This window comes from Bos grunniens, chromosome 28 (genome assembly GCF_055505025.1).
Source record: "Bos grunniens cultivar Pamir isolate PY7600 chromosome 28, Bosgru_T2T1.0, whole genome shotgun sequence".
In the NCBI taxonomy this organism is placed as follows: domain Eukaryota; kingdom Metazoa; phylum Chordata; class Mammalia; order Artiodactyla; family Bovidae; genus Bos; species Bos grunniens.
This window is the reverse complement of record NC_141192.1, coordinates 44086842-44113870: the sequence shown is the minus strand read 5'-3', so window position 1 is coordinate 44113870 and position 27029 is coordinate 44086842. Positions and strand designations below refer to the sequence as shown.

At 43.6% G+C, this 27029-nt stretch overlaps 1 protein-coding gene across 1 annotated transcript in view; it reads left to right on the top strand.

Annotated features, from left to right (window-relative positions):
- Window positions 1-27029, top strand: part of GALNT2 (polypeptide N-acetylgalactosaminyltransferase 2) — a 191255-nt gene that overhangs the window by 121471 nt on the left and 42755 nt on the right. The window contains exons 4-6 of the mRNA XM_086381343.1: window positions 25352-25450; window positions 25706-25773; window positions 26025-26090. Coding sequence (XP_086237469.1) covers window positions 25352-25450; window positions 25706-25773; window positions 26025-26090 — 233 coding nt within the window. The remainder of the gene's footprint in view (window positions 1-25351; window positions 25451-25705; window positions 25774-26024; window positions 26091-27029) is intronic.

Below are 27029 nucleotides of genomic sequence, written 5' to 3'. Positions count from 1 at the left end.
GCATCAGGGTCTTTTCCAATGAGTCAGTTCTTCAAATCAAGTGGCCAAAGTATTGGAGTTTCAGCATCAGTCCTTCTAGTGAATATTCAGGACTGATTTCCTTTAGGATTGACTGGTTGGATCTCCTTGCAGTCCAAGGGGCTCTCAAGAGTCTTCTCCAACACCACAGTTCAAAAGCATCAGTTCTTCAGCACTCAACTTTATTTATAGTCCAACTCTCACATCCATACGTGACTACTGGAAAAAACATAGCTTTGACTAGATGGACCTTTGTTGGCAAAGTAATGTCTCTGCTTTTTAATATGCTGTCTAGGTTTGTCATAGCTTTTCTTCCAAGGAGTAAGTGTCTTTTAATTTCATGGCTGCAGTCACCATCTGCAGTGATTTGGGAGCCCAGAAAATAAAGTTTCCGTTGTTTCCCCATCTATTTGCCATGAAGTGATGGGACCGGATGCCATGATCTTTGTTTTCTGAATGTTGAGCTTTAAGCCAAGTTTTTCACTCTCCTCTTTCACTTTCATCAAGAGGCTCTTTAGTTCTTCTTCGCTTTCTGCCATAAGGGTGGTGCCATCAGTGTATCTGAGGTTATTGATATTTCTCCCAGCAATCTTGATTCCAGCTTGTGCTCCATCCAGCCTGGCATTTGACATGATATACTTTTCATATAAGTTAAATAAGCAGGGTGACAATATACAACTTTGACATACTCCTTTCCCTATTTGGAACCAGTCCGTTGTTTCATGTCCTGTTCTAACTGTTGCTTCTTCCTGCACACAGATTTCTCAGGAGGCAGATCAGGTGATGTGGTATTCCCATCTCTTTAAGAAGAAGGAGCTGTTTTTCTGGAACTTTCTTGCTTTTTATATGATCCAACAGATGTTGGCAATTTGATCTCTGGTTCCTCTGTCTTTTCTAAAACCAGCTTGAACATCTGGAAGTTCATAGTTCATGTACTCTTAAAGCCTGGCTTGTAGAATTTTGAGCATTCTTTTGCTAGCGTATCAGATCATCAGATCAGTCGCTCAGTCATGTCTGACTCTCTGTGACCCCATGAATCGCAGCATGCCAGGCCTCCCTGTCTAGCATCAACTCCCGGAGTTCACTCAGACTCACGTACATCGAGTCAGTGATGCCATCCAGCCATCTCAGCCTCTGTCGTCCCCTTCTCCTCCTGCCCCCAATCCCTCCCAGCATCAGAGTCTTTTCCAATAAGTCAACTCTTCGCATGAGGTGGCCAAAGTACTGGAGTTTCAGCTTCAGCATCATTCCTTCCAAAGAAATCTCAGGGCTGATCTCCTTCAGAATGGACTGGTTGGATCTCCTTGCAGTCCAAGGGGCTCTCAAGAGTCTTCTCCAACACCACAGTTCAAAATCATCAATTCTTCGGTGCTCAGCCTTCTTCACAGTCCAACTGTCCCATCCATACAAGACCACAGGAAAAACCACAGCCTTGACTAGATGGACCTTTGTTGGCAAAGTAATGTCTCTGCTTTTGAATATGCTATCTGGGTTGGTCATAACTTTCCTTCCAAGGAGTAAGCGTCTTTTAATTTCATGGCTGCAGTCACCATCTGCAGTGATTTTGGAGCCCAGAAAAATAAAGCGTATGAGATGAGGCAATTGTGCAACAGTTTGAATATTCTTTGGCATTGATGTTCTTTGGGATTGGAATGAAAACTGACCTTTTCCATTCCTGTGGCCACTGCTGAGTTTTCCAAATTTGCTGGCATACTGAGTGCAGCACTTTAACAGCATTATCTTTTAGGGTTTGAAATAGCTGAACTGGAATTCCATCACCTCCACTAGATTTGTTCATAGTGATGCTTCCTAAGGCCCACTTGACTGTGTCTGGGGTTATTATTCAGACATCTCATGGCACTCGTTAAACTTAGTATTTGTTGAGTGAGTGAATTGCCTGGCTCAGTGGCAGGCATATGGTGAGTAACCAGTAAATTTAATATGAAGAGTTATAAAAGAACAAAGGTAGATGAAAGGGAGATTTTTAAATAGTAAGTAAGAGCTGCTGAACTGCTGATGATGCTTGTGTGGTAGGTTCTCACAGGACTGGAAAGTGATGCACTTATAACCTACCCCTTACTCACTGTGTTCTGGGGCAGAGCCAAGAAGTCAAGTTCAGAACCTTCCAAACAAACAAAAATCTATACTTTGGGGTTAGGTTTTATTTACCTTTTTAAGTGTGTAACAAATACTGTGCCAAGAAAAAATATTTATATGAAGGAAGAAGTGTAGAAAAGCCTGCTCTAAGTGAAGTACTGGATATGACATACTGGAACTCTTAGAGTCACTTAGAAATTAGAAAAGTGGTAGCCCATCCCAGTCTTGAACAGTTTCTCAGTTGAAAATAAAGATTTTCTACCTCAATTAATGTTATTTGAAATTTCAAATAAATTATGAAGACTTAGCAAATTAAACCAATGGGGATTTTTTAGATGCCTTTTCAGATGACTTGTTTCTCCTCTCCTTTACCTTTGGAAGCTGTTTTTCCTCTCTTGATGAAAGATCATGGGAAGCAGCATTGAAGGTGGTGAGAGGCGGTCAGATTCGGGCATATTCTGAAGGCAGGGTCAACAGGATGGGCTGATGGATGGCCAGGCAAGGTGGCTCAGGCTGAAGCCCCTCATGAGATGGAAGAACTGTGAGTGGTAGGTCTAGGGGACACGTCAGCAGGTACAATTCAGACAGGTTAAGTCCAAGATGCATTGGGCATCCAAGGCAGACAGACTTGTTCTGTTAGTGTTTGGAAATGTGTGGGAGAAAGGTCTTAGCGGGAATGTCGGTTTGGGAATGTTGAGTGCACAGATGATATTTTAAACCATGAGCTGGGGCATCATCCCCCAGACAGTGAACATGCACAAGGAGGAGAGAGGCCCAGGGCCCTCTCTGGATGATCTAACACTGAGAGTAAATTTAAAACCCAGGCTGACCGGAGTCCAGTCCAAGCACTGTAGGGGCTCAAACCTCACGCAGTGCCAGGACCCCAGCAGAGATGCTCTGCTACCTTCTTTAGAACAGAGCTATTGTGAGGAGAGGGTTGTCCCTGCGAAAGCCTTTCCAGAATCTGGCTCAGAAAGGCTTTGTGTTGTGTTCTCTTTTCTGGTGTTTGTCCAGAGCTGCATATGATGGGGAAGTGAGGTATACAAGTGGACTGGAGCCTGGGACGTGTATGGAACATCATTCTGTCTGCTGGGGAGAGCTCTAGATGGTTTACTTTAAAATTGTTTATATAAGTGAAATCAAATAAACCCTTTGGGGAGAAACATTATCTTGTTTTCTTCTCTCCCACATCAGCCAGTACTGTGCCTTTTATTTATTTATGTAGGACATGACTGAAGCGACTTAGCAGCAGCAGCAGCAGCAGTAAGTCTCTCTTTTTTTTTTTAATTTTATTTTTAAACTTTACATAATTGTATTAGTTTTGCCAAATATCAAAATGAATCCGCCACAGGTATACATGTGTTCCCCATCCTAAACCCTCCTCCCTCCTCCCTCCCCATACCATCCCTCTGGGTCGTCCCAGTGCACTAGCCCCAAGCATCCAGTATCGTGCATCGAACCTGGACTGGCGACTCGTTTCATACATGATATTTTACATGTTTCAATGTCATTCTCCCAAATCTTCCCACCCTCTCCCTCTCCCACAGAGTCCATAAGACTGTCTATACATCAGTGTCTCTTTTGCTGTCTCGTACACCGGGTTATTGTTACCATCTTTCTAAATTCCATATATATGCGTTAGTATACTGTATTTATGTTTTTCCTTCTGGCTTACTTCACTCTGTATAATAGGCTCCAGTTTCATCCATCTCATTAGAACTGATTCAAATGTATTCTTTTTAATGGCTGAGTAATACTCCATTGTGTATATATACCACAGCTTTCTTATCCATTCATCTGCTGATGGGCATCTAGGTTGCTTCCATGTCCTGGCTATTATAGACAGTGCTGCGATGAACATTGGGGTACACGTGTCTCTTTCCCTTCTGGTTTCCTCAGTGTGTATGCCCAGCAGTGGGGTTGCTGGATCATAAGGCAGTTCTATTTCCAGTTTTTTAAGGAATCTCCACACTGTTCTCCATAGTGGCTGTACTAGTTTGCATTCCCACCAACAGTGTAAGAGGGTTCCCTTTTCTCCACACCCTCTCCAGCATTTATTATTTGTAGACTTTTGGATCGCAGGCATTCTGACTGGTGTGAAATGGTACCTCATAGTGGTTTTGATTTGCATTTCTCTGATAATGAGTGATGTTGAGCATCTTTTCATGTGTTTGTTAGCCATCTGTATGTCTTCTTTGGAGAAATGTCTATTTAGTTATTTGGCCCATTTTTTGATTGGGTCATTTATTTTTCTGGAGTTGAGCTGTAGGAGTTGCTTGTATATTTTTGAGATTAGTTGTTTGTCGGTTGCTTCATTTGCTATTATTTTCTCCCATTCTGAAGGCTGTCTTTTCACCTTGCTAATAGTTTCCTTTGATGTGCAGAAGCTTTTAAGTTTAATTAGGTCCCATTTGTTTATTTTTGCTTTTATTTCCAATATTCTGGGAGGTGGGTCATAGAGGATCCTGCTGTGATGTATGTCAGAGAGTGTTTTGCCTATGTTCTCCTCTAGGAGTTTTATAGTTTCTGGTCTTACGTTTAGATCTTTAATCCATTTTGAGTTTATTTTTGTGTATGGTGTTAGAAAGTGGTCTAGGGAGAACCACTTAGTTGAGGAGCAGATTCCTTCAGGTTTCAAAAGTTTAAATCATGAGAGACTTCCTTCTGTGTTGACACCTTTCCCTTTTATCATTAAATTAAAAATGAAGGGTTTTAAGGCATTTTTTAAAATCTAAAACTGAAGTATTGCTCCTGAGACTAGAGCAGCCCAACCATGACCCTATGAGGGTCCTTCTATGGGAGAGAATTTCATCCATGTCACACACCTGATGGGTTTTCTGGCAGCCTTTCCATCAAGGACAAAGTGTGTTGATTCAGTTTATAAATTACAGTTGTAAGCTTTTGCTTTGTTTAAGAATCACTAAAGGACTTGGTTTTTCTGTTTTTAAAGAACTTTGTTTTGACCACTCTTAAAATGTCTGGCTTTAATGCAGCCCAAACAGAGATCAGAGCTCCTGAGAGGCTATTTTTTTTTTTTTTAAGAAAGTTTCAACCAGCAGGCTAGCACTACAGTAATGGGCTGTGTTCATTGCTCTGGTGGCATGTCAGGGTTGCATTCGGTTGTCTTAGGAGAGTGGCTAATCAGGATTAAGGGCTGTGGGAGGGATACCCTCCAGACTTCTCATTGTTACCTGGAAAGAGTAAACATTGCTGAAGCCAAGGAAGGGTTCTCAGGGTAAACTCAGCAGCTTGGCATGAATCTCTGAAGGCAGTTATTGTGAGATTCAGTCTTATTTTTAGGAGGCAAGAGATCTGGAGAAACAAGAGGAAGCCCAGCTCCGAAGGGCATTTCTGCTCATCAGTGGGTATGGGAGGGTCTCTCATTTCCGGGGCCCAAGGCTTTCTTTCATATCACATTTTTCTTATAAAAGTGGCATTTTATAAGCATACACAACCAAGCCTCTGGCATGGCTGCTGCCCCAGCTGCTGTCCATTCAAAGGGTCAGCCAGGGGCCCAGCGGACCCCTCTGACCCTGTGGGTCCCTGTGGGCAGGGTCTTGGTGGATAGGGCTGGCTTCTCAGAGCTGGGCCCATTGCATGCTCTGGGTTTCAGAGGCCTCATTGGCATTTATGACTGGCAGGGCTGGGTGTAGTGTGACAGTGGGACTTAAAAGCCTGTCCGACAGTAACCACAACACATTGTTGGGCATTGTGAGGGCGTCCTGGCCTGTGCCCAGCCTTTTACATGCTACATCTTACTTCGTCTGAGTCAGCAAATGTCACCTTCTCCAGGTGACATCATATGCAAGTCCCTGAGACCTCTGTCCAGGCACCCCCCTGTCTAGAGCCCTTCCCCCACAAGTCCTAGATGTTAACAATTATTGTGTTGTGTGGTTTATTCCAGTCCATGCAGCAGGTGGGAGAGCTGGCCACTGCTGTGGGGCAGGATCACCTGCCTGGCATCACACATGGTGGGCAAGGGGCAGGCAGTGAGGGGAAGGGACAGAGCTCTGGGTGCCCAGGTTCCTGCACACAGTCCCATGTTCTAGACTCGGTGCCTCACCATCTGCCCTGCACAGCTGTCTTTTCTGCTGCCAGTTTTCAGGCATGAGGGCTGAATGCAGGAAGAGCTGGGTGTTGGTAGCTTGAGACATCGTTTTCCTAGCTGGACGCATACTGACAGAATCCTGAGAAATTGAGGAAAACCAAGGTTTTTGTCCCCTTTATCCAGCTTCGGGTTCTCAGGGCAGTGTAATTGCAGAACACACTGTTTCCGTTCCCCTGAAATGTTCTTGCACACTGGGGGCGGTGAGGCTGCTGCCTGTGTGCCGTCAGTGTGACCCCCCTGCCCCAGCATGGGAGGCAGGCAGGTGCGGATGCCGAGCAGCCGGGCAGCCGGAGGAGGCCAGCTGCAAGGTGCTTTGCTTCAACCCCCACCCCCAACTCCTCGTGTGGCCTGACTTGCACCTTGAGCACCATATTCAAACCAAAGCCATGCCATTGCCCCTCACCTGTCCCTTTGCTTTCTGTTCGTTTGCTTTTATTTTTAGTGTTTTCATGAAACTAACTCCAAGTTTTTAGCACCAGGACCACTGTCTTTTGCCCTTTATATGTTCTTCCTTTAGGATCATTTCAGGCCTTATGTGTATCTCAATTAAAGAATACTCTGGGCCTGAGGAAACATTTCTCAACATAATAAAAGCCATTTATGACAAACATGCCACAACCAATATAATATTCACCTGTGAAAAGCTGAGAAAGCCTTCTTGCTGAAATCTGGAACAAGACTAGGATGCCCACTCTCATCACTTCTAATCAACATAGTATTGGAAGTCCTAGCCACAGCAATCAGACAAGAAAAAGAAATAAAAGCTATCCACATTGGAAGGGAAGAGGTAAAATTGTCATTTACATTCAGATGACATGGTACTATATATAGGAAATCCTAAAGACTCCACATTAAACTACTGGAACTGAGAAACACAACAAAGTAGCAGGATACAAGGTTAACATTTGGAAGTGAGTTGCATTTCTTTACACTAACAGTGTTCTATCAGAAAGGAAATGTAAAAAAAAAGAAAGAAAGAAAGAAACCCCCTTTAAAATCACATCCAAAAAAATAAAATACCTAGCAATAAACCGGACCTAAAAGACATATGTTGAGAACTGCAAAACATTATTAAAGGAAATGGAAGCTGATTCAAAGAAATGGGAAGGTATCCCATGCTCCTTGATTGAAAGAATATTGTTACTAATAAAATGACTTTCCTACACAAAGCAATCTACAGATTTAATGTTCTCCAAACCAAATTACCTATGACATTTTTCATAAAACAAGAACAAATAATTCTAAAATGTGTATGGAACCATAAAAGACCCAGAATTGCCAGAGCAATCCTAGAAAAAACAAAGCAGGAGGCATAACCCTCCCAGACTTCAGGCATAACTATAAAGCCACAGGAATTAAAACAATGTGGTATTGGCACAAAAACAAACGTGGATCAGTGGGACAGAATAGAGACCCCAGAAATAAACCCATACAGCTGCAGTCAGTCAATCTTTGGCAAGAGGAGGTAAGAATATACAGTGGGAAAATACAGTCTCTTCAGCAAGTGGTGTTAGGAAAGCTGGACAGCCACATGTAAATCAATGAAGTTTTAACACACCCTCATACCATACACAAGAAGAAACTCAAAATGTCTTAAGCCATGACACCGTAACACTCCTGGATGAAGACGCAGCGAAAACATCCTCTGACATAAATCGTACCAGTGTTTTCTTAGGTCAGTTTCCCAAGGCAATAGAAACAAAAGCAAAAATAAACAAATGGGACCTAATCAAACTTAGAAGCTTCTGTACAGTAAAAGAAACCATAAACAAAAAGACAACCAAAGAGTAGGAGAAAAATATTTGCAAATAAGGTGACCGACAAAGGCTTAATTTCCAAAATATGCAAACAGCTCATACAACTCAACAACAAAAAACAAAGGAGCCAATCAAAAAATGGGCAGAAAACCTGAATAGACCATTTCTTCAGAAAAGACATACAGATGGCCAACAGATACATGAAAATAAACTCAATGTCACTAATTATTAGAGAAATGCAAATCAAAACTACAGTGAAGTACCACCTCACACTGGTCAAATTTGCCATCATATAAAGTCTACAGATAACAAACGCTGGAGAGGGTGTGCAGAAAAGGGAACCCTCCTACACTGTTGGTGGGAATGTAGGTTTGTGTGGCCCCTATGGAAAGTAGTACAGAATTTTCTCAAAAAACTAAAATACAGTTGCCATATGATCCACCAATCCCACTCATGGGCATATATCTGGACAAAACTATAACTTAAAAAAAAAAAAACCACTATGGTTTCACCGTCTGGTTCTGTTCTTCTGGTGGGTTCTATTCTTTCCACCCATTCCGTGTTTCTTGTCCTCTCCTTTCATGCTTCCTTTGGACTAAGTATTTCCCGCACCATTAACTTGGCAATTAGAATCTAACATAAATGAATACTCTCATTTCCTCCTGGACAAGGCACAGACCACTTCCCCTCCACTCCCTTTGATGCATTATTGTCATTTGGTTTAATTCCTTATTTACGTGCAAACCCTACTGGATATCGTAACTTGGTTTTTTACAGCAAATATCCTTTGGATTTATCTGCATATTGATATTTCCATTTTCCTTCATTTTTTATCTTTTCATTTTCCCGCCTGGTACGGTTTCCTCAGTTCTCATAGCTTCTGTGAGTATTTCTTTCTGTGCCAATTTGCTGGCAATGAAATCTGTCCTTTCATTGTATCTGAAAAAAATCTTTATTTCATTTTCATTTTTGAAGAGTGTTTTCACTGAACAGAGATGCCCAGGTTGACAGTTACTTTCTGAACTTTTCCTTCACCATTTACTTGTCTTCTGGCCTCCATTCTTCCTGGTGGAATATCAGCTGTTAGTCTTATCGTTGCTTTTTGAAGGCATCTTGACTGTGTTCTCTAGCTGCCTTGAGGATGTTTGTCCTTGGCTTCAGCGGCCTCATTAGACTGCGCCCCTCCCTGTCACCGTGTTGAGCGTGGCCAGAGCTTCTGCTCATCCCGGAATCTTCCGACTTTGTACTGTGTCTGCTTTTCCTGTGCCCCACCTTCTCTCCCCACTCCCTCTGGGCTCTAACTACATCTTTGTTAGATATTTCTGCATGTCCTGTGTCCCTCTTATGCTACTTTCTATATGTTTTAGTTCTTTTTCATTCCTTGAGCTTCAGCCTGGACATAATTCTCTTGGCCTGCCTCCCAGCCCCCTAATTCTTTTCCCTGCTTTGGAAATCTATTCTGCTTTCAAACCCACCCATTTAACTTTAATTTCAGTTATTACATTTTGCTGTGTATGAACAGATATGGAGATATTTACAGTCTGTAGCTGATGTTTTCTTCCTCTGAAGAGGATCTAGTTTTGCTCTCTGGCAGGCACTTAGAATGGGGCAGATTGCCTTGAGTCTGGAATTGAGCTGAAACAGAGCTGGAGTTCGGTCTTTTGTGAGAGAGCTGGCGAGCATCCAGATCTCTGTGCTCCTGCGCAGCAGCCCACTGGGATTCTCCCTGGGAGTCCGGGCTGTGTGTCCGAGGCCCTCTTCCTTATGGACTCGACTCCAGTCTGGCCCCCCAGCCCCATGCCACCTGCAGCTCCATCTCTCCTCCTGGCTCGTTCAGCCTCTTGGCTCCGCACTGCCTGGGGGAGGAGGATCAGAGAGTGTTGGACTTACTCCCAGGACTCCTCTTCCTTCTGAGAACCTGGCCCTACAGCACCTGGCTAGATCGAGAACCCAGATGCCTTTTCGATCTCCAGTTCCTTCAAATCAATGTTTTTGATGTGTTTCATCCAGAATTTCTAGTTGCTTTCAGTGGGTAGGTTGATCTACAACAAGCAACTTTTTACTATCACCGAGAGCAAGAAAAAGCTGAGTGTTCTATTTGGAACTAAATTCAGTGGGAAGTTCACAGTTCATAAATTTTGTTTTAAGCAGCAATGTCTGTCCCAAAAGAGAGTACATAAAAATAGAGTGGACTTGAAGTTGGGAGGTGTAGCTTCTGTTACTGTCAGACTAAGGTTGACATAATCTCTTTAAACCCTGGATTTCTTAGCTACAATTTTTCTTAGGCTCAGATGTCTATGAAAGAATTTCATAAACTGCAAACAGCAGTACAAATACAGGATATGATGTTGTTGTTGTCTGCGCCTAGTGGCGTGTGAGTGTGTGAAGCTGGCTTTGAGTGCTCCCGATGTGAGTGTGGCATGGAGGGCAGTTGTTCAGCTTCCCACATGTGACACTGAGGGGCACCTGGGTCTTCTCACTGCAGCACAACATTGGAGTGTTTCATTATTGACCAAAAGCAGTTGGAGAAACCACTTTGAAACAGCAATCCCACCTGTTTCAGAAGAAATCAGGGCAATTAAAATGGAGTCAGCAGAGTGTTGCTTTGTAAATGAGATGAATCAGTGGGTCTGAACAAAAACCATCCTGTTTCAGCCACACTTTTAAATGAGTTGCTTCACCATCACCATGGAACCATGAAACAATTGGGGAAAAAAAATCCTTTTCAATGGAAGTCTTGAATATTTTAGGAAATAACCCCAATATTATAAAATGTGTTATAACTTTGTTAGTCATTTAGGCTGCAGATTCCAGGGATTCTTTTAACTTTTCTGATGAGCTTGAAAGCAGCAGTGTTGTCCGCGGGTGTACCCACACGCTTACCCCCAAACATCTGCCTGCTTGCCCTTGGAACTGGCCCATCCACACATACTCTGGCTGTTAAGTGCTAGTGATGGAATCTGTGAGAACCCAGATTCCCTTTCAATCTATAAAATCAAAAGTACAGACTTAGAATAATATTCATCTTAAGTACATTGGATCAACCATGATTTCCTCATCTGACAATGATGAAAGAAAGAGAAAAATTCATGTCTGTGAAAATTCAAGCCTATTAAAAGAAGAAAATATTCCAGTAGGAATATTGTACTTAGATTCAAATTTTTATACTATTCATTGTTGATTTATTTTGACTCTTGCATTTCTGCATTCATTCAGTAAGGATTTGAGTGCTTGCCTTGTGACAGGTCGCCAGGGAAAGAGCAATGAACAAAACTGATACAAAATTTTTTTTGCCTTCTTAGAGCTTATGTCAAGGGAGTGAAAATAGAAGAGAGTGAAACAAATGATCAGATTATATGGAATAAGACAGTGTTAAATGCAATAGTGAGAAAACAAATATGGGGATCAGATGTGTAGGGATCAAGGTCAAGGGTTCAGTAATAAATGGTGGTTAATACAGCAAAAGGAACAACTGGTAAAGTGCAAGGCCAGCCTGCAGAATGGGAGGGAGGACACGTTAGCACATCATATTTAAAGAACTCATATAAACAGCAAAAGTAATAATCAAAGGTTATCAAAAGGTAAGCAAAGGACCACAACAGGAAGAGACATTTTTCCAAAGAAGGTAAATATACCTGTTTCATGTTTCTGTTGGTAAGATGGCCAACGGGTGCATGAAAATGTGCTCAGCATCAGTAATCGTCAGGGAAATGCCAGTCAAACCACAGTGAGATAATCACTTCACACCTGTTAGATTGACTATCATGAAAAAGATAACAGATAACAAGTGTTGGTGAGGATGTGGAGAAGAGGGAGCCCTTGTGCACTGTTGGTGGGAAAGTAAATTGGTGTAGCCACTGTGGAAAATGTGTGGAGGTTCCTCAAAAAATAAAAAATGAAACTGTTGATACCATGCCACCCAGCAATTTCACTCCTGGGTATATCTCCAAAGGAAATGAAATCACTGTCTCAGAGATAATCTGCACTTCCGTGTTCACTGCAGCATTATTTATATTAGCCAAGACATGGAAAGCCCCCTGGTGGCTCAGACAGTAAATAATCTGCCTGCAATGCAGGACTCTCGGGTTTGATCCCTGGATTGGGGGGATCCCCTGGAGAAGGAAATGGCAGCCACTCCAGTATTTTTCACTTCACTTCACTTTCAGTATTCTTACCTAGAGGATTCCACGGACAGAGGAGCCTGGCGGACTACAGTCCATGGCGTCTCAAAGAATTGGACACAACTGAGTGACTAACACTTTCTAAGACATGTAAGCAACCTCAGTGCCCACTGAGGGATGAATGGATGTTACCTACTTGCACACACATGCATGTACAATGGAAAGTTATCTAGCCATAAAAAAGAAGGGAATTCTGCCATTTGTGACTACATGGATGGATCTTGAAGGCATTTTGCTAAGTGAGATAATTCAGATGAAGAGAAATAAATACTATATGATCTCACTTACATGTGAACTAAAAACCTCATCAGATTTGGCTCCCAGAGGCAGAGGTAGAAGGTGGAGGAATTGGATAAAGGTAATCACAAGTTACAAACTTCTAGTTGTAGGATAGATAAGTTCTGGGGATGTGCTGTGCAGCCTGGTGACCATAGTTACCACTGCCAGGTGGGATATTTGAAAGCTGCTAAGGGATCCTTCCTGACGTGTCTCCTGTGTCTTCCAGTAGCTAGATGCGTACCGTTTGGTATAAACTGCACAACACTGCAGTTGCTGTTGGGCAGTCTACTTTTTTCACTCAGTGATACACAGAAAACATTTTAAATCTAGTGTTCATATTAAATGGCTTTGTATATTTGCTCTTCTGTTTATCTAGTTCTCTGCTGATGGGAGTGGAGTTTGTTTCTTTACTTCTTTAATGCTAACGGTATTGGGGTGAGTATTTTTTTTGTAACCTCTTTGCCCATTCATTTGAAAGGAAGTATATTTTTAAAAGTCAGTACATTATTTAGTTCTGAGAATCTACCAGAATTTTATCAGTAAATTGCTGAATTTGGTTGGTATTTTATTTGGGGTCTTGAATTAAGATTCCTGATTGAAATTATCCATGGTCTCCTCCGTTCCCTTCCCTCTTCCTCCCTTCATCTGGCTTTGGCTTTACACTTATGCTAACTTTATAAAATGAATTTAGAACATATGTGTAAAAAAAAAAAAGATGCTTAAGAAAAACTTATTTGTAAAGGAAAAGGAGTTTCTTGAAATTCACCTGTAAAAAGTCGTCTAAACCTAGACCTGTTTTTGTTTGAATCAGTGTAATCCTTGGATAACTTAAAATTCCTTTATGGATATTGACACATGGTAAATTTTCCTGTGCTTCACTTGAATCAATTTTGATAACTTATAGCTTATTATAAATGCCACTTGGTTTTCAAGTATATTGGTATAATATCATATTCATATGCACTTAAATCCTTTTTCTTGTTTAGAAACACCAGTGATTTGTCTCTCTGCCTTTTTGTTTTGTTTTGTTTTTCTGCCTCATCTTTTTTGCCTTGTATAGTTTCAGGAAAGCTGCCATAGCTCCATGCATCATAATTACTTTCAAGGCAGGAAGCAAAGGGGTCCAAAATAGTCTTTTCTTTAGGGACTGTCTGCTTTTATCAGCAAAGTACATCTTTTCTGGAATCCCCCCAGCAGACTTTCTGTTACTATTCGTTAACCAGAACTAAGTCATGGTTATTGGTGATCATGGTGGAGGCTAGGGAAAGGGGTGTGTCTTTGGCCAAGCAGAACTCATCTCTAGGGCTTGGCAGTTTGCCCAAAACAAGCTCTATAAGAAGGGAGCAAGAGGGGTGTGACTTTTGTGTTACCAAGATGGTTGTGCCCTTTTTCAGGAGTGCACAAGAGAGACTCCACGACATTGCAGTCAGAAGTTCTGAGCGTAGACGCAGTAACTGTCAGTGTCAGGAAGCAGGAATCAGATAACTTCATCATCCTTTACCGTAACATACCATCATTCTGCCATTAATTAGAAATTAATTTTTTCCCCCAAGATTCCAAAAGGATGCTGTTACACTTGACATGAGCAAGGTCTAAGGAAACAAGATACCACCCTAGCTTTGGTTGGAGAGGGTGGGAACAGGTCATCTCAAGCCAAGTGCTGGGTATTCGTTTGGTTATTTGTGTGAAACCCTGATGGGCTGGGGCAAGGAAGGTTCTGCTTCCAGTTACAAAACTCTTCTGTTTGCCTTTCATCCTTGTGAGGAAGTGGGTGAAAATTTTATCTTTGTACAACAAGCAAAAACATAGAGTTAACTGTCTTTGAAAAGTACCCAAAAGCATCTTCTGTGACAACGTCAGTGTCCTTAAAAGTCAGAACCACAACAAGGTCTGTGCACTTGAATCTGCCATCCCTCCAGTCCCAGTGATTATTTGACCCGAATTTGGGGGGAGGATTGAAAGAGAAGGATGCAGGACAGAGAAGAAAGCCGGTTGTCTGACTAAAGCCAGGAGGAGCTCACATGATCAACCCCAAGACAGCAGGGAGCAGGTCTTCTCACAGAGCAGTGCAAAGAGAAACTTGGAAACTTGAGTCCGGGAGGAAGGTGGAGGTGACCTGTGTCTGTGGAACAGGTGGGGACCCACAGCTCTCACTCTCTGATAAACGGTGTGCACCCTCATCCCGAGAGGGTGGCTCCCTGCATCGGAAGGGGTAAGAAGTTCAAGCTTGCTTTCTCTCTGCTCTGACTTCCCCAGCCATGAACAGGAGGTCCTGCCTGAAGTGCACTTGGAAGGATAAGAACCTCAAAGGGCTTCATCCAGGGCTGTTATTTTCTCAACGTTCAGTAGCTCTTCACCCTTGAAAAAGTTCTCAGTTAAAATTTAGTATCTGTAAAACTGGAGGCAGTAAAGGGTAGGTGATACTCTTTGAATGAGAAAATAGTTTGCTTTCTCCTAAAGGCCCTGGCTGAAAGCAGCAAGTAGAAGCCTGACATGCACTCCCTCGGGGCCGGGAGAGGACCTGTGTGTTCTGGGCAGCGTGTGTTCTCCGTGGCTCTGCTGCAGCGTCTTCAGTGAGGAGTCTGTACTCGTGGACCGTCTGCTACCCTTTCACCTCTGGAATGCTTGGCTTTTCCAGGGGATCAGAGGACTTCAAAGGGAGAGTGGTAAACACAACAGACTCGCTTCTGATGTCTCGAGAAGGGTTTCAGACACCTTCTCATTCTTGGTATAAGAACACACTCCTGTGGTCAGACGCAGCGCGAGGTATGAGAACACTCAGGTGAAGCACTGGGGTGCTTTGGACTGAAAACTTCAGAGTGAGACAGACCTGCCATGATCCAGGGCTAATTCAGATCCCCTGCCAACTGGATTTTTAAGAAGCTTAATTCCAGCTGGGTCCTGCAGAGGTTTTAAAATACCTTTGGATTTGATTCTTTTCCATTTTAAAAGACCTGTATAGAACAAGCCCTCTAGCTATTAGGACTGATCAGAAATTAGTTGATTAGGTGGAATATCATGTCATTATCACTGCTTGAAGGATTATTAAGAGTGTATTTTAATGAAATGAACATTATGCAACAGCTGTTAGCCCTCTTTTTTACCTTCCTGCTTTTGTAAATCCCATTTCCAACTCCCATTTTACCCTCTGGCCTCCCTAGCCCCTTGGAGCAAATGCGCTGCGGAGATGGCAGTGTGAAGCTGACCCCTTGTTCAGGATGTGTTGAAGTCAAAATTCCTGGGATTGAGGCTCTAAGGTCTCTCCCTGCCCTGGGGCTGGAGGGAGGGCAAGTCTGAGTTCAGGGTGCCTTGCTGTGAATCCAGGTTCCAGCTGTGGCTCCCACCGTCTTATGCAGGGCCCAGGGCTCTCTTGGTGCACTGCTTCACGGCCAGGAGGGAGCTTCTAAAACTCAGATTCCTAGGCATCACCCAGACCTACTTATGTGGGCAGAGCCAAGGCGTCTGCATGTTGACGACCTGCTTTTGGGAGAGTCTGGCACTCACTTTCTGTGAGTGATGCCCGTGAGACCATGCCAGGACAGCTACCTGGCCCCAGAGCACAGTGGGTCCTGATGAGGAGCATGCCCAGCCCATGGTTGGCTCCAGATGGGATGGGCGAGTGGCTTCAGCTGCACAGCTTGTACTGAAAGTTCCAGCTCCCGTGGGGACAGCTGTGCCCACTGCCAGGACGCAGTCAACTCAAACAGCAGACCTGCCTCTTCCTTCCTTTGAATAGAAAATGTGTTCCCTGTGGGCGAGGGCAGAGGACAAAAGATACTTTCGGGGCCTCAGCTGGGTCACCTGCTATTCACAGCCTGCATCCCAGGCTCTGTGTGGTAGGACCCTACACACGCACACCTCCACATACAAGCAGAGGCAGAGGGCCTGGGAACTGACAATATATTTTGATCGGTTCTTTTGTTTTTTGAAACCCCTGGCCCTGCCACCTGGGCTTGACCCCAACACAGTCTGTCTTGGCTTGTCTCACCTGGACCAAGAGTGCACGTGGAGACTGGCACCTTTCCAGGAGCTCTGCCTGCTGGAGAGACGACGCTCAGAGCAGCCCAGTGCTATCTTTGCTGTCCATCTCCCCAGGCACCACCTGCGTGTATACCTTGGCACAGGACCAAGGCAGGCACCACATGACTCTTGCAGCGTTAGAGCTAGTCATTACACCTCCAGGCACCTCTTCCTCTTTCACCCCACCCTCCTCTCGGTTGTGTACAGAACTGCCTTTGCTTCTCCAGTGATAGTCTGGTTGGACTTTTAAACTGTAAGACAGATCTGTGACTCAAAAAGGCAAACACACACACACAAATGATGGGGTAAACCTCAAAATAGAAGAAAGGAAATAATGAAGGAGAAAGAAAAATTGAATAAACTCTAAAAATAAGAAACAGGATTATATAAAGCTTGATTTTCAAAAATTAGAAATCTCGAAGAATACTGATAAATGTAAAAACCATGATTAAATAATGTTAGGAATAGAAGAGCAGAGCAGACATAACTATAGACAGAGTAGAGTTTATGAAGATTATAAGAAAACTGTGGGTACACTTTTATGCAAATTTGAAAATTTAATGGAATGCTTAGTTTTCTAGGAATGTGGAAATTACCAGAGTTATTCAAGAAATAGAAAAATACGAATACAAGCCATGAAAGATCTTTTCAACAGTAAGAAGTTTATCTTCCCTGAATTCTTCCCACTCTAGTGGGTTTGCATAGAACACAAACTATTTTAGAGAATTTCTAGAAAAAGAGGGAAAGCTGCCTTGTTTGCTTCTTGAGGGCACGAATACCTTCTTGTGAAACTGGAAAAAGAAAGTAGAAGAACAGAACATTGTAGACCAGCTACTATTATGATTATAGAGTCAAACAATTGGAAACCAAGTACCAGTGTATCTAATATTGCTCTGTTAAAAACATCATAGCCAAGTGGGGTTTCATTTATGAAGACAAAAATGGTAGAACAACACGAGCTGCATTAACATAATAATCCTTCTCGAAGGATTAAAGGGGCAGAGCTGTATGATCTTAATAGATGCGAGGGAAAAAGTCATGTACTTTATTTGGCACTTGGACTTCCCTTAATCTGATTAAATGCAGTTCAGTCGCTCAGTCGTGTCCGACTCTTTGCAACCCCATGGACTGCAGCACGCCAGACCTCCCTGTCCATCACCAACTCCCAGAGTTTACCCAAACTCATGTCCATTGAGTCGGTGATGCCATCCAACCATCTCATCCTCTGTCGTCCCCTTCTTCTCCTATCTTCAGTCTTTCCCAGCATCAGGGCCTTTTCCAATGAGTCAGTTCTTCGCATCAGGTGCCCAAAGTATTGGAGTTTCAGCTTCAGCATCAGTCCTTCCAATGAACACTCAGGACTGATCTCCTTTAGGGTGGATCTCCTTGTAGTCCAAGGGACTCTTAGGAGTCTTTTCCAACACCACAGTTCAAAAGCTTTAATTCTTCAGTGCTCAGCTTTCTTCACAGTCCAACTCTCACATCCATACATGACTACTGGAAAAACCATAGCCTTGACTAGACAAACCTTTGTTGGCAAAGTAATGTCTCTGCTTTTGAATATGCTATCTAGGTTGATCATAACTTTTCTTCTAAGAAGTAAGCATCTTTTAATTTTGTGGCTGTAGTCAATGTCTGCAGTGATTTTGCAGCCCCCAAAATAAAGTCAGCCACTGTTTCCACTGTTTCCCCATCTATTTGCCATGAAGTGATGGGACCAGATGCCATGATCTTAGTTTTCTGAATGTTGAGCTTTAAGCCAACTTTTTCACTCTTCTCTTTTACTTTCATCAAGAGGCTCTTCAGTTCTTCTTCACTTTCTGCCATAAGGGTGGTGTCATCTGCATATCTGAAGTTATTGATATTTCTCCCGGCAATCTTGATTCCAGCTTGTGCTTCTTCCAACCCAGCATTTCTCATGATGTACTCTGCATATAAGTTAAATAAGCAGGGTGACAATATACAGCCTTGATGTACTCCTTTTCCTATTTGGAAACAGTCTGTTCTAACTGTTGCTTCCTGACCTGCATACAGATTTCTCAAGAGGCAGGTCAGGTGGTCTGGTATTCCTGTCTCTTTCAGAATTTTCTGCAGTTTATTCTGATCCACACAGTCAAAGGCTTTGGCATAGTCAATAAAGCATAAATAGATGTTTTTCTGGAACTGTCTTGTTTTTTTGATGATCCAGCAGATGTTGGCAATTTGATATCTGGTTCCTCTGCCTTTTCTAAATCCAGCTTGAACATCTGGAAGTTCACAGTTCATGTATTGCTGAAGCCTGGCTTGGAGAATTTTGAGCGTTACTTTACTAGATTAAAGGTATCTGTAAAATGTCTATGGCAAACATGATGCCTTATGAGAATTGAATTGCATTCACTTTGAAGATGAGATGTTCTCTACTACCTTTTTTTATTGCATATTGCATTGCAGGCCATAAACAGTGCCTTATTGAGACAAGAACTGTAAATGTAGAAGTGGTGTAAAGAAAAGGACAAAATGTGGATGAATCAATGGGTGGAAAATCCAAGAGAATATACAGATTCTCAGGACTAAGAGAGCTCAGTTAGGTTTCTGAGTGCACAGTCCATGGACTCCAGCCATGGCCAGCAGTGGCCTGTGAACTGATTAGATTGTTTCTTCTCTTAAATGGTTGCTCATATTCTTTGTCCATTACTTGTTAGGTTTTTACCTCATTATTATTCGATGAGAGGAATTTATATATTCCAGATATATCCTCTGTCAGCCATAAGTACCACAAAAATCTTCTCCAAGTCTGTGGCAGATCCTGTTATTGTGTTTAAGATGTATTCCATCAAACATACTTTTTAATTTTGATTTTTTAAACTGTGGCCCTGGGATAATATTTTAGAAGGGGGTTTTTAATAATCAGCTCATAAACATATGAAAAGATATATGCCCTGTCTAGTAAACAGGGAAAAGAAAATTAGAATACTAAGAAGCTATTTCATATCTATCTGGTGGGCAAAATTTGATGCTATCGGGATGGTGAGAATTTGGAGCACTGTGAATGCTGCCCTTGTGGGTGGGGTAAAGCTGGGAACAGCCTTCGAAGATCAGCTTGCTGAATAGCATAAATCTGTGACTAGGAGTCGTCTGCAGGCAAATGATGCAGAGAAACTTTCTCACACATGCAAAAGGACAGTATCCACGACTGCGTTATTCCTAACAGAGAGATTGACTGTCAGCAGAAAGGGATTGGATGTGGTGTGTTCCTGCAAGAGACAGCTGTGCGGCAGTGGGTGTGAATGAAACAGAGCCACGTGTGTCAAAGCAGGTACATTCCCAAAAGTGGAGAAAGCAAGCCACAGTGCAGTGTCAGCCATGCACAACACAATACTCCATTCTATTTATGAAGTGGCTCAGACTGCAAAGAATCTGCCTGCAATGTGGGAGACCTGGGTTTGATCCCTGGGTCGGAAAGATCCCCTGGAGAAGGAAATGGCAACCCACTCCAGTATTCCTGCCTGGAGAATCCCATGCACAGAGGAACCTGGTGGGCTACAGTCCATGGAGTCACAAAGAGTCAGACACAACTGAGCAACACACACACACACACACACACACACGTGGTTTGTTGAAGATATACTGAGGAATACTGATGAACCAAACTTAGGGTAGTGTTACCATTGGTGATGATGGGATTTGAGGTAGGAAAGATGTACCAGGACTTTAACTATTACATGTCGAGTTTTATTTCATTTAAAAAATCTTAATCAGGTACCAGTGTTGCAGAGTATTAAGATTTGAAAAAATGGAGTGGAGGGTGCTTAGGTGCTTGTATAACATCTTCTAGATTTTATGTTTACGATATCTCACAGACATAACCATGATGGTGGTGGTGGTGACGACCTGGGAAAAAGCAGGCCTGCTGCCTCTCTCCCCAGTAGGCCACAGGATACTCATTACCACGCCTGAGTTGATCATGGTCCAAGACTTGATCCTTAGCTTTGCTAATTTGTTTTTCACAACAAACTGTGGAAAATTCTTAAAAAAAAAATTCTTAAAGAGATGGGAATACCAGACCACCTGATGTGCCTCCTGAGAAATCTGTATGCAGGTCAAGAAGCAACAGTTAGAACTGGACATGGAACAACAGACTGGTTCCAAATAGGAAAAGGAGTATGTCAAGGCTGTATATTGTCTCCCTGCTTATTTAACTTATATGCAGAGTACATCATGTGAAATGCTGGGTTGGATGAAGCACAGCTGGAATCAAGATTGCTGGGAGAAATCTCAATAACCTCAGATATGCAGATGACACCACCTTTATGGCAGAAAGTGAAGAAGAACTAAAGAGCCTCTTGATGAAAGTCAAAGAGGAGGGTGAAAAAGTTGACTTAAAGTTCAACATTCAGAAAACGAAGATTATGGCATCCGGTTCCATCACTTCATAGCAAATAGATGGGGAAACAGTGGCCGACTTTTATTTTGGGGGGCTCCAAATCACTGCAGATGGTGACTGCAGCCATGGAATTAAAAAATGCTTGCTCCTTGGAAGAAAAGCTATGACCTACCTAGACAGCATATTAAAAAACAGAGACATTACTTTGCCAACAAAGGTCCATCTAGTCAAGGCTATGGTTTTTCCAGTAGTCATGTATGGATGTGAGAATTGGAATATGAAGAAAGCTGAGCGCTGAAGAATTGATGCTTCTGAACTGTGGTGTTGGAGAAGACTCTTGAGAGTCCCTTGGACTGCAAAGAGATCCAACCAGTCCATCCTGAAGGAAATCAGTCCTGAATAGTCTTTGGAAGGACTGATGCTGAAGCTGAAACTCCAATATTTTGGCCACCTGATGTAAAGAACTGATTCATTGGAAAAGACCCTGATGCTGGGAAAGACTGAAGGTAGGAGGAGAAGGGGCCGACAGAGGATGAGATGGTTGGATGGCATCACCGACTCAATGAATGTGAGTTTGAATAAGCTCCGGGAGTTGGTGATGGACAGGGAGGCCTGGCATGCTGCAGTCCATGGGGTTGCAAAGAGTTGGACATGACTGAGTGACTGAACTGAACTGAATTTGTTTTTGCTTGTTTATTTTTCTCCCCATGCTTTGCTTTGTTTTGTTGTCAGCAAATCAAAGCTAGATTTGTCTCTCAGGGCAGACTCCAGTTAAAATCAGAGAATAAATCCAAAATTTATTTCTAAAATTTATTTAGGTCAATAATTTCTAAAGAGAAATACACATGACAGCAACCAGAACCTTGAAATACTGTGAATGATCCTGGTATTTCCCCTCCAGGTGTTTCATGGGAAGCTGAGACCCAGCTAGAAGGCCCACTTTGGACACACAGCAAGACTCCGCTGCCATGGAGACTGACATCCAGGGTCCCCATTTGCCGGAAATTTACCCCTACGTGGGACCCCAGGGCGTGATTAGACCATGGGCTGGTGTTGAATGCTTAGGGTAGTGGGGTCTTCACAGCCCTCTCCGGGGACCCTGCTGGTGTCAGAGAGGGATTGAGCCCCAGGTGCTTGGTAGAAGATGCCTGGGTAGATGCCTGTTGATACACAGCAGCCAAGTGCATATGATAACCCTTATTAGGATGACAGCAACCTTTCCAGTATTCAGAGTCCTTCTTTGTTTCTTGATTATCCCATTAACCATGCAAAATTGTAAGGGCCAGTTTCACAGATGAAGAAGGATGCAGTGCCTCAGATCACTCAGTTACCAAGGTTACCACAGGCCAGACCATCAGTGGGGCTGGGAGGTAGGTTGAAGGCATGGGGTAAACAGCATATTTCTGTACCCCTTTCCACAACATGGGGCAGCCTTCAATGTTATTAAACGGAGCCCCTAACTTCCCAGTCTGAGGACATGTGGTGGTTGAATATTTCATCAGTGTCTCGACCAAACCTACGTATAACATTTGCATCAGAGACAAGCCTCCCCAGAGACAGGTTCCTTCTGCACCCTGAGGGCTCAGGTGCTCAGGGCACTAGACATCAGCTGATTGAGAGATCAGATACGATGGCCGTCTGGTCTCACAGAAATTTAAAGCTCAGTAAGATATTTTTAAAAATCATTGTGTGTCCAGTTTTTTAAAGTCCCCACTTGACAGGAAATTACCAGAATGACCCATGGAAACTTAAGTGAACTTGACCCAAAGCTATCCTCCACATCACACTGCCTCAGCTGCATCGTCTGGGAGGGAGAACAGAATTGACTGCAGACTCTCCATGCTGCTGATGCCAAATAAGCCCCGGCTTCTGCTCAGTTCTCAGAGAAGCTCCAGGATGAAGGTGCCCCTGACAGCTAGCCGCCCTAGTGGGTTTCTATATCAGGCAGGCGTTCTTTCACCAGCTCTGAAGCAGAGAAGACTGCTTGGCAGCGACAGAGCTCTTTACGTGCAAGATTTATTCTGTTTCTTTTTAAAGAAATTCTTCAAACAACCCCTCCTTTTTCTTGGCTCAGTGTGAAGACTTGGGATCTGAATTCATATGCATACATATAACACTCTTAAACTCACAAGGTATGAGTTATTTCCCAGTTTTTACTTGTCATCCCTCTTTATCTTAGAAATAGGATATACCTCTTAAATTTCCTAATTGCCAATTCCTAGCAAAACTTGGTGCCTTATGACTGGAGAGGAATTTTAATAAAATGGTATGAATGCTGTGTTCTGAAAAATGTGTTCAAAGCCCCTTGAGAATGCCAAATGCTCGTGGAAGACGAGGCTTCCTGCAGAGAGACAGAAAACGAGGAAATAGGACGTGATTGCATCGGCTGAGTTTACTATGATTTGAGCCTGAAAAATGCTCCCTTCTCTCCTTTTGATTTTTCACGTGGCTGCACCAGACAGAGTTCAGTAAATCTGCTCAGCTCAGCAAAGCACCCCCCTCAACTGTGTGGAGTGGGGTCTGATTGCAGAGAGTATTGGCTCCTATCCTGGGGTTCTTATTTCATTAACGTTGCCGATTAGGTTCTTGGGAATGACATTTGTTGGTCATTTGTTTACAGTTGAACCTTGCAGATTCTTACTTCCTTAATCTAACAATCAACAAATTCTTAAAACTGAAAAAAAAAAAAAAAAAACCCTAGCCTATCAATCTACTTGTCATTAAAGACTTGACATTAATTCCAGAATGCATTCTTTTTCCCAACAGTGACTGGTATGTCATTTTCTCATAGTTAATGAAAATCCAGCTATCCATATAACTAAAATAAACAGAAGCCCATTTTGTGATCTGACCTAATTGCTTTTTAATTGTACTGCTTTTCTTGCTCATTTTCAAAATTTGCTCTCTGAAATAGTTTTCCCAATCCTGAGGGAAAATAACGTGTCAACCATTTTCCTTTAAGGCACTGCTGAGCTCCAAATATATTAATCTTTCTCCTTTTCCTACTCATTTCTCATCTTTAAGATGAATAGTTTTAATTCTGGGAGCAGATCATTTGCAGCTGTGGTCAGTTACATTAAGAGCTAAAGAGTAAGACAAGTTCTTCAAAAAATACTTGTTTGACTGCGCTGGGGTCTTTGTTGTGGCATGAGAACTCTTAGTTGTGGCATGTGGGATCTAGTGCCCTGACCCGGGGTTGAGTCCAGACTCCCTGCATTGAGAGCACTTAGCCACTGCACCACCAGGGAAGTCCCGAGAGTAAAACAAACTCTTGAAAATATATTGGCCCAACGGAAAGTGTTCCACCTTCTTTGATACCAGTGCAGGGATCCCAGATGGTGAGCACAGTGTGGAGGGGACCGCGTCCCTGGTGGCTGACTGATGGTCCCCACCCTACTGCAGGCAAGATCATCGCTGTCTCCACCTCGGGCCAAGAGCTGCTTCCAGAGGCCAAAAAGGCTTTAGCTGTCTGTCCTCACCCCTTTTCCCAGCTAGAATCAGTAGTACCACCAGCCTGATGACTCCTGAATGCCCTCATGCCATAATTTGTTCGCAGCAGTCCTCAAGAGCTATAAGCCTGCCCGGGGTCTTGTTCTCTCAGGATTCTCTGGAGCATCACCTCTCTGCTGGCGTGTTTTTCAAGGTCACGGAGCTTTCGAGGGACTTGCAGTGCCCCTGATGTTGTACCTGCTGAGCCCGACCTCCTTTTGCTGGTCCTTGCTGTTGCCTAGTGGGTGATGGCTCAGCATCTTCAGCCCAGGGCTCTAGAGTCCTGTGTTCTGAAACAGCTTTTCTGGGCCCTCACAGCCTTGTGTCTGTCTGCAGGGAAATGCAGACAGAGAAGTGCAGACTCGAGAAGTGCCTGTTGCAGTCTGCCCACAATTTGCAGGGACTTTATTCAGCCTGGTCCCAGGTTCTTTCAGTGCTGCTGGAAGTAGAAGGGGAGCTGATGGGCTCAAAGGCCCAACCATCCTCCCCTCTCCCACAGCAGCCTGCAGGACTGGCACCTAGGACGACACAGTCTGGCAAGGGGAGGGGTGTGTGTCCTGCGATCCAGGACCAGGGTAGAGCCGGATACCAAATACAGCTCAGCTAAGAATCCCAGCAACCCACATGCTTGCTGCAGGCAAAGTAGGAGAGAAGAAAAGAGCAGCATCACACAGTTGATTCCACGCCTCAGAAGTAACCGCTGTGAATTGTGAAAAGCACATCTATATAGGTGTATCAGCATGTGTGACTGAATGGGAATTCACTGTTTCGAAACACTTTTTTTTTTTTTAACACATTAGAAAGATGTTCTCAGTATGTTACTTTTTGCTGAAATCTTTCATCTCTTAAACTGTTGCTTTGGTTGTGTTTTTCTGTTTCCTGATGTACCCTTGTCACTGCATCTCATAATAGGCCAGTGCCTCCTACAAACGGCAGGTTCACCCCGAGTGCTGTCCTGCAGGGCCAGCTGCCCGTGCTGTCGGGGCTCGCTGGGGTTTGTCCCAGCTCATGGTTCAGGTCCCTCTTTCTTTTCCTGCAGGTGTCAGCGGAAGCAGTGGCGGGTAGATCTGCCAGCCACCAGCGTGGTCATCACATTTCACAATGAAGCCAGGTCAGCTTTGCTGAGGACAGTGGTCAGGTGAGGCCCACACCTGCCACCCGTTCCCACCCACTGAAGCTTAGAGGGGCATCCCCGGCAGGGATGCAGAGCAAGAGCCAGGTGCCCAGCACAGCCAGGCAAGGGCTGTCCGGGGGAGCAGACAGGTCCCCTGACTGTGCAGCACAGGAGGGGCTGGCAGCTCCTCCATCCAGGACTGGGGCCAGGGGATGAGAGTTTCCCACCCCCATCACACCCCTGAAAGGCCTGCAACTTTATCTTTCTGCCTTTCCTCAGTGTCCTTAAGAAAAGCCCGCCCCACCTGATAAAAGAAATCATCTTGGTGGATGACTACAGCAATGACCGTAAGTAGAGACCGATCCCCCACCCCCACCCCCTCCTTCTGGCCCTTCTCCTGGGCCCCAGCCTTTCTGGGCTGTGGATGCTAAGGACAAGTTTGAAGAAAAGGCCTCAAGAAGTGGGAGCAGCAGAAAGAGGGCCTCTCTGAAACCCCAAGGGGCTCATCAGCCCATAGGTGATGGAGAATCACCATCCCTGCCCCCCAAGCCCTTTGTAAACTTGAGGTTCAAAAGCTTTGCTTCTTTTCTTTTCCCAGCTGAAGACGGAGCTCTTTTGGGGAAAATTGAGAAAGTACGTGTACTTCGAAATGATCGGCGAGAAGGTAAGACTTCTCTTAATTCAATACTAAAACAGTTGAATTCTGACTTTTCCTGAACCCAGTAATAATGTGAAGAAACATTTCAGCTACAGGAACAATTAACTGTCTGGTCTTTTGTCTGCCTCCCTCCAGCACAGCCTCTTGGGAGCCTCTCCCAGCAAACATAGGAAGGACATTAAAAGCTTACCTAATTGAAATTGTGCACTAGGGCTAGAGTTCAAATTACATTGTTATTTATGTATTTAGAAAACTGGCTTCTCTCTTTCACAACCTAGGAAATCTTATCAAGTCCCTTGAGTACTAGAATTAAGAAGAAAAACTGAGATTTAGTAATGAGAACTTTAATGACTCCATGCTTCAGGCATCTGATAAAATAACTGGGATTCAAGTTTGACAGCTTGCCCAAGGTGAACCATCCAAAAAGGGGAAAGAGCACTGTAATTACATGCTTATTGGATTTGCAAATGCCAGCCTTGAAACCTGCTGTCAGTCTTGTCTTTGCTGGAGCTGGGCTCATCCAGTCCACTTTATTGGCAGTTGTAAGAGAGACTCCAGAGGGGAAAGCATTACTTTGAAGTGTCTGGAAAGGAAACTGAAATCACAGTGTAATTAACACCCAGTGCATCCGTGCTGGTAGAGAGCTAATGGCTGGATTCTTGGCTCTTCCAGGGTCCTGAGAACCTTTCTGTAGGGAAAACGGCAGAGCTTTAAACTATGTGCTGTTTTTGCTATTTGAGGATGACTGTTGATCCTGGAGTGGTGGCTGTGGCCTGTGATCAGTGAACACTGTCTTTCATCTGGTCCCCTGTGTGCTCCAGCTGGAGTCAGTCTTTCTTAGCAAGAATCTCATCAGCCAATAAAGTGGGTGAGCCTGTTAGGGCGATGTCATCAACATCATATTTTAACCAACAAAGATCACCAGTCCAGATGTTCGTGATGCAT